We start from the raw sequence: 10,263 nt of genomic DNA, 5'->3' as shown, positions 1-10,263 counted from the left end.
CCCCGCGACCAGCGGCGGCGGCCGCAGGGGGAGGCCGGAGCCACGCGGGGTTGCGACCGGGTTGCGGCGCGTTAACGAGGCAGCGCCCAGCGCCCCGCACGGCCCGGGCTGCCCCGGCCCCTGCCCCTGCTCCTACCCCTGCCCCTGCTCCTACCGCCGCCCCTGCCCCTGCCCCTGCTCCTGCCCCTGCTCCTACCGCCGCCCCTGCCCCTGCCCCTGCTCCTGCTCCTGACCCTGCCCCTGCTCCTACCGCCGCCCCTGCCCCTGCCCCTGCTCCTGCCCCTGCTCCTGCCGCCGCCCCTGCCCCAGCCCCGGCTCCTGCCCCGGCCCCGCGCCCGAACGCCGCTGCGTGGCCCCGCTGGGCGGGGGCGGTGCTGGGGGCGGCGGGGGCGCTTAGAGCCGGCCCGGGGCCTCCGCAGGGCCAAGCTGCGGGCGGGGCGGAGCGGGGCGGCGGCGGGGCTGCGAGCAGCCGGCCCCTGGGCGAGCCCGGCACCCGCCCGCTCGCCAAGCAAGGCCGAGCAGGAGCGAAGGCAGCCCCGGCGGTGGCGGTGGCGGTGGGGGTCCCCCCCGGCACGTGCGGGCACTGCGGCTCCTCGGCGGCGCCGTTCCCGCACCGCACGGCGCACGGACAGCCCGGGGCGGCGCAGGCCCGGCGAGGCCCGTCCCGCCGGGGAGGGGCCGGCCCTGCCCCCGGTGCCCGTGCGCTGCCCCGGTGCGGCCCGGCGGCGCTGCGCTGCTCTCCGCGGCGGGAGCAGGCGGGGAGCGAGCGGGCGTTGCTGCCCACCGCCCCGCACCGCACCGCAGGTAGGGGGGCGGCCGGGGCCGCTGCTGGGAGCCGGGGGGCGGGGAGCGGGGCCGCGCCGGCGGGGGGGCACGGCAGGGGTCGCCTGTAAATCGGGAGGTTAATTCCCTCCCGATGGGGGGGGCTGCCCAGCAGCGAGGGGCGAGGGGCGGCAGCAGCAGCAGCAGCAGCAGCAGCGAGCCTTCCTCCCGGTGCTGGCCGGCAGGGGAAGGCAGGAGCCGGCGGAACGGAGAAAGGGAAATAAAAAGGCCGTGAGGTTTCAAACAAGCCGCTGCCAGCCCAGCAGCTCCCAGCTCGCCTGGCTTCACCACTAGCACCTGGGTTGCGCACCAGTACGAGCCAGCAGGGGCTCGGGGGGCGCTGCCCGCGGGGGGTCCCGGGCCCACCCGCAGCCGGTGCCACAGCGCCAGGTTTGTTGCCAGCAGTGACAGCAAGGCACTAAAACAGCTGGCGAAGCCCTTCTGCCTTTAATCGCACAACAAAGGTGTATCATGTTGGCAGATATTCACCTATTCCATTGTGGGGGGTAATTAAAAAAAAAAAAAAAAACAAACCAGGAAGGGGGTGTGCGGCCGTTTCTGCCAGAAGGGAAGGTAAGCATAGCATAGGGAAGAGTATTTTGAGAAAAAAGTAAAAATCAGTACAGTTAGCAAACACTGCAGCATGAAATATTTGTAAAAAAGGTTTACCTGACTAGTGGGAGCAGTTTGGTGTAAATCTATCCTGAAAAGAGTTGAGGGTAACTATTTGAATATAAAGGGCATGTGTTAAATCCCTTTGACTCTACGTAAGCATGCAGAGAAGGATCTACCACCCCGTAACTACATGCATGAACCACTGGCAGAGACGAAAATGAACAAGTCTGTACATTATCACCTACAGCTCCTAGAAGAGATCAGCTGTATTGTCACTCTATTTACATGCTGCTCCCCACAGCGGTGGGTCAGCTCCTCTCCTGTTGAGTTCAGCTCTTGCCTGCTCACACACAACGTGAAGTCAGAGCCCTGTTACAGCAAGCAGACCAGCAAATAAGGGGAGTAGTTTCCCCCCTTGCTGCTACAACACGGACAGTGAGATGAGCTGGTGCACCTGCACCGCACTGCTTCATCTGCTGGCCCCTCGCACGGCTCCAGAAGGGAGCACCTATAATGCATCTTATATTTCCTTCTGCACATAGTCACTTGGCTTCTGTTATATTGGCTCTTTAGGAAGCCATGAATGTAAAAGTACTGCCAGAAAACTTTTAAAATGGAGTTTCTATAAACACCACTCTTTGCCACGAGAAAATATGGGGTGGCTCAGGTAGCATGGACTTTATAGAAACAAGCCTGGGATTTCTTTACTACAGCTGGCTTTCACATGCTGACCATGTCGGGTCTGTTCTTCGCAGCCATGGCACCCCGGATAAGATTGAGCCTTTCAAAGCCTCTCCCAACTATACGCGAAACCCACGAGGAAGCGATGGAAGATTCAACCAGCAACGCGAAGCGCACAAGCACTGCGGCCAGCCCAGACTCGTACTCCAGCGATGACTACATTCAATCCATCTGCCACCTTGCCAGGCCCACCTTCGCAGGCCTTCCTGAGAGCAGCCGTAAGGTTCAGGACAGAAAGACCCTGAAGAACCTTGAAGATGTGTGGTGGTCTCCATCCCGTGGGGGGATGCAGCAGGAGACATCAAAATGTAAATTGACCGATTTAATTTCAAACGTGGTGCCGCTGGGAAAAGCCATGCCTGCAGAAGGTGACTTCTGGCCCAGAGAGGACCCCCTGGCACAGATCTACACCTGTGCGGGGAAGCTCTGCTCCTCCAAGGCTTTATTGAATGGTAAAAGCTCCAGCACTGGTTACTCACGGTGCAACTCTTCTTCCCCAAACAGTGAGCTTCATCCCCCAACCATGAAAGAAAAAGCCACAGAGAAACCCAATTTTCCACGGGTGTTCAGTTTTCCGAGTCTTCCCTCCCCAAGATCAGTGCAGAAAGAAGCAGTCTGCTCAGAGCTGAGGTACCTCAGAAGAGAAGAGGGAACAGTTTTAGGGAATAACCACAGACAGAAAGAAAACGGCCCCGTGTTCGATAATGGTGGTGAGCTATCGGCATTTTCAGCCAGAGGGAAGCTGGTAGGAAACCCAGCCTTGCGCTGCTCTGTGAGAAGGCAGTCTTCTTTGTTCAACACAGCAGGCACCGACGAAAAAGAAGGGAGAGAAACTTCTCACTGTGACAAAAATGTAATGGGTGATGTCCCTGCTAAGCAGAGATACTCGGAGTGTTTCCAGGTACCTAAAAAAGCCATGCTCCATAGCTGGATTTCAGAGCACAGATGCATTTGGAAAGAAGCAAAGGTAAAAGCTTGCTTGCTCCCAGCCATTGCTGAAGTGTAAAGAAGTGACCGGTCAGAATAATTTCATTCACAATATACAACCACCCTGTGCTCTAGAAGCTCTCCCTGGAGTCCTTACACAGAAAACGGCTTGAATGTGCATGTAAGTCAGGCAGACTTTTGTTACCCATCATATCCCATCAGTGGGCAGAGGGACAACTCCAAGCCACATCCACTAAAGAAACAGCCGTTAGTTCTCATTTTGGAAAGACAAGAGTTCATCAAGCATCTCCCCCAGCCTCTTACTCAGAACTGCCCTGAGCATGGAGAAAAGCTAGAGAGGGTACAAACCCCATCTGGAGAAGCTCTGGAGAAGAAGTGGTCTGCTGGAACATCAAACTGCTGCTGTTTCCCAGCAAATGCCAAACAGCCAGGTGTTCCTTGCACTTGGGGACAGTTATTCTGAAAGCAACGTTTTGGCCACTGCTGGACAGCCCTGACTGCGCTCTCTGACACACACGGGTACCAGCAGACCCGTGAGAGATCCCTGCGCCGACACCAGAATACCCCTGGCTAGGTCACCTCTTAGTGCAGTAGCATAGAGAAATATTTTTTTTTTAAAATCATAACAAGTCTTTTATGAGGCTTTGCTAGAGGAGAATATTACAGCTCCTCCAGGTGGAGATTTGCCTGTTGCTTACCCTGGCACAGTTCTGTTACCTTTACTCCATGATTTACTCTTGGCAGGAGGAGAGCTAGGAGCCCTGGCTGGGCTTTGCCGTGCCCGTGCTGCGGCTGTCCTGGATCTCAGCTGTAAAAATGCAGGTGTCACGCTGGTCCCTGCCCCGTCACAGCCACACCAGGCCGCACGCCACGGGCACCCACAGTTTGCTGTGCGGGGGCAGGAGCCCTGTGAGCTCGCACTCAGCCCCGCAGGCTCCACAGCATGCCAAGAGCAGCTCTGGCTGAGATGCAGCCTGGGGACACTGGGCTGGCACTCACAGGACCAAAATGTGAAATAATAATTTCTGGGTTTCCCTTCATATCTGTTCTTCTGTGTTCCCACCTACCCGATTGTGATGACGATGCTTACCGTGCTTCGCCTGGTGCTGTGAGACTGAAACATGAAAAAAACCCCACATGTGTGTGTTATGACCATCCAGCACGTAACATATATAAAGCAATTCAGTTGATGTGAATGCTACGCGGGGTGTCCATAGGAAGAGAAGCATTGTGGCGAAGTCCAGGCATGGCGTGGTGAGCGCATGCCCGAGTCATCCCTTGCTGCGGTGCGGAGGCTTCTCCATCCAGAGAAGCTGCCTCGCATCGGCGCTTGCTCCTGCAGAGCCGCCTGCCGTGCCTGCGTTGGGTACCACGCTCTCTGTAGCCAGCCAAGAGAAGCAACTGAGAAAACGGCAAAGCAATAGTAGCCTAATTATTACAACTACTACTAGGAATACATCTTTTGGCACAGAGGAGAGCATGGGGACCAGGCTGTTTGTTCAACAGCAGCTAAGATGGGAAACACCACTGGAAAGTTGCAATTATAAAAATGCTCACAAGCAGTTTCTAAACCACCCTCGAGCAGATTAAATCAGAAGGCAGCTTCTGCTTAGTGCCAAAGTGAGTGTAAATATGCTTGAGGATCAAAAGGTGAACGTATTTGAGCTTCTCATTCTCACATCTCTTACCTCAAATATTTTTTTCTCCTGTTGAAACTCATTAGTGCTATGGAGCTGAACTGCTTCTCATCTTTGTGTTTTGAACTAACCACACAGCAAGAACAAAAGTGAAGGTGGCTCCAGCATTTATTAGAGCTGATGGAGAGAGTTGGATCAGGGAGGTGCCACCCCACTCTGCCTCCTCCACACCTTTCCCTCCCTTCTCAGGTTAGTGCTGGGATTTAAGTGATGCTTGTCCACATTGCCTTGATGACATTTTAATTTCTCTCCGTGTGAATACTTATGACACTAATGCCTAGCAAGTCTTGTGCCAACTGCATGTATCACTGCTTTTGACAGCGGAAACAAATAAAATCCTTACATCAAGTTGCTGTTGCCATTACTGCAGAACCACGGGTGGTCATTTTCAGTGCAGGGCTGGCCCACAGCATGTGGGCTGGTGACTTGCCACCCAAACACCTCCTCACCCCACCAGGGCACCAACAGAGCCAGCTCCCAGACTTTCCCCACACATCCAGTGCCTTGTAGAGCTTTTCTGCCCTGTCAGGGTCAGGCTCTCCATGCCCAGGGCCCAGGCAGTTGCTTCCCTTAAGGCCAGCCAAGCTGCGCATCAGCAGGTCCCCCAGGACAAGCGCTGCAGCTAAAATATTCAGCCTCATGGCGGGGGCACAAAAGGGCCTTTGCACTTCACCCCTTTGGCAGCTGGTGCCCAGCACCGAGTCCTTCTCAGCCGCACAGTCCTGTGAGCCTCTAAATCCGTGAAACCCATCAACTTTTCCAGCAGAGCTCCCTGGATGTCTAAACTCAGTGAGGAGGGGCAGGAGCACCGATGTGCCGTGTCGGAGGAGAGCGCAGCTGCGGGGCTCATGGCTTGGCCATTCCTGCTGCTCGTGGCTCTGCGGATCTTGCCATACCCAGAGCAAAGCAGTGCAGGAGCAGGAGAGAGCTGCAGCTCGGGACACCCTGGGAAAAGCCCCCGACCCCTCTTAGGCAGGAGAGGGGGCAGCGCTGTGGGCCAGGGCACTGGGCAGGCTGGGCTCAGTGCTGGGGGCATCTGTAAACACAGCGGGGCTCCAGGTTTGCTCAGCAGCGGGTGCTACATGCCCGTGGAGCACTGGGTGTGCGGGGTCAGGTGCAGCAAGGCTCAGAGGAATGAAGCTTTGGAGCAAAGGGGCTTTTTCCAGAGTGCACTTTTACTTTAGCAAAAACTGAAGTGCTACTCAAGCAACCGGGTTTTGTCAGAGGAGCCAAAGCTGCTGGGAGGCAGCAAAGATGGGGACAGATGGAGGCACAGGCAAATTAGGGTCACAGGAGTGACGGGGCAGCAAGGCGAGAGGAGGGAAATATGGGCTGGCGGAGCCTAGGAGCGGGGAAGCTCCCAGCAGGATGGTGGGGGCTGGGGCTGGGAGCACAGGGATAGGGGCTTCCAGCTGTGCAGTGACAGAGGTGAGAAAGAAAACCTGGCTGACACAGGACAGAGAGAGCAGATAGCAAGGGGTGCTTCCATTAGCTTCAGCCATCCTTCAGGTTCAGATAAATCCTGTTTGGAAAAGCACAGCCCTTACCTTCACCATCGCCTCTGCTGGAAATGAGCACGTTGGCCCCCATGCAAGCTCCGGGCAATTAAATACCGCAACAGTTCCTGGAATAAGCCACTTTTGCAGCTGTAAAACATCACCCACCTTCCACACGCACCTGGGGCTGGCTCGGCGAGGGGCTGGGCTGTGGGGCGGCCCTTTCACCCCACTGCTGCCAGCATCGGCTGCTGCAACAGCCCCTCAGCTCCCTGCCCCCGAGCGCTCTGCCAGAGGTGACCGAGAGCTGCCGAGGGAGCCTCAGGCCTACAGAGGAAAATAAATGGGATTCTGTTAGATGGGGTGACATGGCATGTAGTCATACAGCATTTTTCTCCCTGTCCCCCTCTTTGGTGACCGCACACGTGGTACACCTGGGGCCACTGGGAGATGCTCTCCCTCTTTTCCTCCATACATAACAGCAGCTGAGGAATCACCACTCAGGATAAACCTGCAGAAGTCACAGCCTGTTCAGAAGTGCTTCCAGACAAGAAAGAAAACCTTATCTAGGAATTTAGGTCACGGAGTGAGATAAAAGCCATGCCGCTTCCCTGGCCAATCTCATGGCAGGCTCTGCATTTGAAGTCACTGGCAGAAAAATCTCATTTATTGAGATCATCAGAACTGCCAAAGGGATTTGGATTAATTTGAATGGGGAATTGGTATCCAAATCCCACCGGCAGCTTTCAGTCTCAGCCTTCGCAACCGGTTCACAAGCAATCTATGGGCTAACGTGCAATTTCGCTTTCATGATCATGCAGCCTCTTCCTACCGCAAACAGTAAATGCATTTGGACACAGAAAATCACAACCAGAATTTACAAACTGGTGACTACGAGGTAGGAACAAAACTATCCCACTCTTTCCTCAAATACTTCTCTTTGAAATGGCAAAGGTACAGATCAGCTCAACCCAAAGGTGAGGATGCAAGGGCTCGGTGAGCCTCGCTGGTGGGGTCTGGTGGTTAGACCTGTACTCCTGCAGCAGCCGCAGCACACGGGGACCTTCCTCTGCCACCAGAGCTTTTCTGTGCCCACATGGACAGCCAGGATGACAGATGTTGATCGCAAACTAAAATACGAGCCAGCCCAACATGATTACAGACAGCGAGAGGTCACGAACAGGTCTTTCTCAGCAGGGATGATGAAAAGCAGAGACCAGCTGCAGCAGATTTAAGGGCTGCACACAAACAGGTGGATGCAGGAGGTGTGTGAGTCAGGTCAGCAAAACCAGTTTCTAAAAAAGGTCTTTAACTCTGAAGTTAGAATAAACGCAGCTATTTTTGTTTTAAGAAAAAAAGCGCCAGATCTTAAAGCTCCAATTTAAGGCATCATTTAAGCAGATCAGACGAGCCGAGGCAGAACACAAGGTCGCTCTGCTTAAAGCAGGGGTTTGTGGATTGTGCATCCATCAGGCTTTCCCCATGCCCTGAAGTGCCTGCAATTGGGCCTGATTGCTCACCGAGGGCATATTTTAATTAACTTTGAGCCTTTCTAAGTGGAGAGCAATGATAAATGGTGCACAATGAAGTTAAACTGCATTTAGTGACCAAGCAGGAATCCCTTCGCTTTGAGTGAGAACCTCATATGTCCCATCAGCAACATGATTAATGGCAAAGTGGTTTGCATTTGCAGCTGTAACCATGGGCAGAAGAGAGATCCTAAATGATGCCTGAAAGCTTTTCTGCTTGTGCTGGAAGAGTCAGATCATTCAAGCACAGCTCTCTGCCTTGCTCGCCAGGGCCCACATGTGTTTTTGTGGCTGGCGCCACTTATGTGGGCCACAGTTGAGAGCAGCGATGGCCCCTGAAGCCCCCACATCTTTCAGCTTTCCCATGCTCTGGGATTCTCAAGTATAATTTAATTTGCCTGGCACAAGCTAGAGCTGATGCAAAATACATGTTGTGTAAATACAGATACAATGTTCCTGGCAGTCGCAGCCTTCCTGGAACTAATGCTCCTGGAGGCAACACTTCTGGGGACTGTTGTGAGGAGCTGTAGAACTGGGCGTTTTTGGAATACCGTGTAGTTGCTACATAACGTTTGACCAAATGCCATTTTAAATCAAAGGGAGCCTGTAAGTCCTTTGGAATGGGCTTGTAATGGGAACAATTTTCTGCTTTGTTTAAAGCACAGATTTCTAATAGCAGCTGATGAGAGAAATCAAATTATTAGTTTGTTTATTTGTGTGTATTAGCATTTTGTCAACCATTTCTTGTCTTTGCTTTTAAATTAATCAGGCTGGAAGCCCATCAGCCAGCTTCGAGCTTAGCAAAACCTGTGCATTAACCACATTTTATCAGCCTGCACTTCGCACCACTTGCCGTGGCTTTTCCCCTCTGCGATTAGCAAGTCTCTGTTCTGCAAAGCGAGGTGGCCACACAAGGTGAAAGCAGAACCAGCCAGCAGGGAGACTGCCACATCTCATCTGATGCTGGAATATGACATCCATGAGTCAGCTGAGTTTAGCTGAATGTTTTGTTATTTTTTTCCCTTGGTCACAAGTACGTAGGAGAGAAAATGGTTTCTGGTTTATACCAGAGGTGCTGGGCTGCAAGTTCTGTATCTTCCCAACGCACTCGATGGAGCATTGGGTAGAGCTAACCTGGCTTGTGGCTCAGCTTCGGAAAAAGAGACATGCCACATCCTGAGCGTCCAGGCTCCAAAGCAGTTACACAAGAAATACCAACTTTGTTTGAGATGCTTGTCATGTTCTCCCTCGGCTCATGCTACAGAAGCATCAAACTGCGCAGAAAAAACTGTAACATTTGCTCCCAGATGCCCTTCGTGCGTCAGCAATGGCAGCTGCCCACCAGGTCCTGTCCTGCTGGGTGCTGTGGGTGCACGGGGAGCGGCTGTCCCCGACGTGCTGAGCCTATGAGCCTTCGAAACCGCCACCGTGAGATGGGCTGGGTGCTTCAGGTTAAGGCTGATTTGCACGAAGAGCAAAGGAACCTGTGCATGGTCCCTGCTCACAGCAGAGCCAGTGCTGTCAGCAAAAATATTCCTGGTCTTTAGGGGAAGCAGATATAAGCACAGGCTTGGGCATGCCCAGTTTTGAATCCAGAAACATCCAGGTCCCACTCAGGACGCCAGTTTAAGGACAGATGGATGTCGGAGCAGCTGGCACTGTTTGCAGCGAGCTGCAATTTGGTAGCACGGAGGTTGCAACATGCGTTTCTGCTCCTGCTTGGGAAAGGCAAGTAAGGATGAGCTGGAGAACTGGCCCCGGCGTTCCTGGGAACACTTGCAGCACCGCTCCTGCTGCCAGGTGACAGCATGGCTGGGGCACCCTGACCTTGGAGCTGCTCGGTAGATGGGGGCAAGCTGCTGGGGGGGGCGGGGAGGGCAAGGCACCCCAGCCCTGGGGGCTGGCAGCACAGCTGCCTCTGCTCAAACCTCTGTATGAACTAGGGCAGGAGGAGGAAAAATGATAATTAGGCGATTCAGAGAGAAAGTGCCAGGCCTTCTTGCTGCACAGGGTCAGCTCCTGGAATTAATTGCAGCAGGATGTCAACAAGATAAAATTTAGCAGGATTCAAGAGAGGATTAGACAGTCCTGTGATCAGAAACATTTGTGCAATGCTAACTGGGTCAAAGAAATACAAGAGAAATTGTGTTGTGCTTCCCTCAAGGGCTGAGCTGGTACCAGCTGGATTTAAAACAAATTCCTCACCACCTCCCCTTCCCAATCTTTTTATAGCAACAAGCAAATAGCAGGATCTATTGCAAAGTGTCTTGTCTTAGAATAATAAAGCATCGCCTGTTCTGGAAGTCCTCGAGAGCCACGGTGACAACTGGTCCATGCTGCGGCATCTGGTGGAACCCTCCTCTTGTAATTTTAAGGATAGGAAATGGAAGTTTTACATTCTCCGCTGCCTTTAAG

General features: G+C 53.7%; 1 protein-coding gene across 1 annotated transcript; it reads left to right on the top strand.

Moving 5' to 3' along the window:
* The first annotated feature begins 471 nt into the window (after positions 1-471).
* On the top strand, positions 472-5,171 carry LOC119152934. Its single transcript, XM_037398739.1, has 2 exons — positions 472-804; positions 2,193-5,171. The coding sequence occupies exon 2, from the start codon at positions 2,195-2,197 to the stop codon at positions 3,182-3,184; it is 990 nt and encodes a 329-aa protein (XP_037254636.1). The 5' UTR covers positions 472-804; positions 2,193-2,194; the 3' UTR covers positions 3,185-5,171.
* Positions 5,172-10,263: the final 5,092 nt, after the last annotated feature.

This window comes from Falco rusticolus, chromosome 8, assembly GCF_015220075.1.
Source record: "Falco rusticolus isolate bFalRus1 chromosome 8, bFalRus1.pri, whole genome shotgun sequence".
Taxonomy (NCBI): Eukaryota; Metazoa; Chordata; class Aves; order Falconiformes; family Falconidae; genus Falco; species Falco rusticolus.
This window is presented reverse-complemented; position numbering and strand designations above follow the sequence as displayed.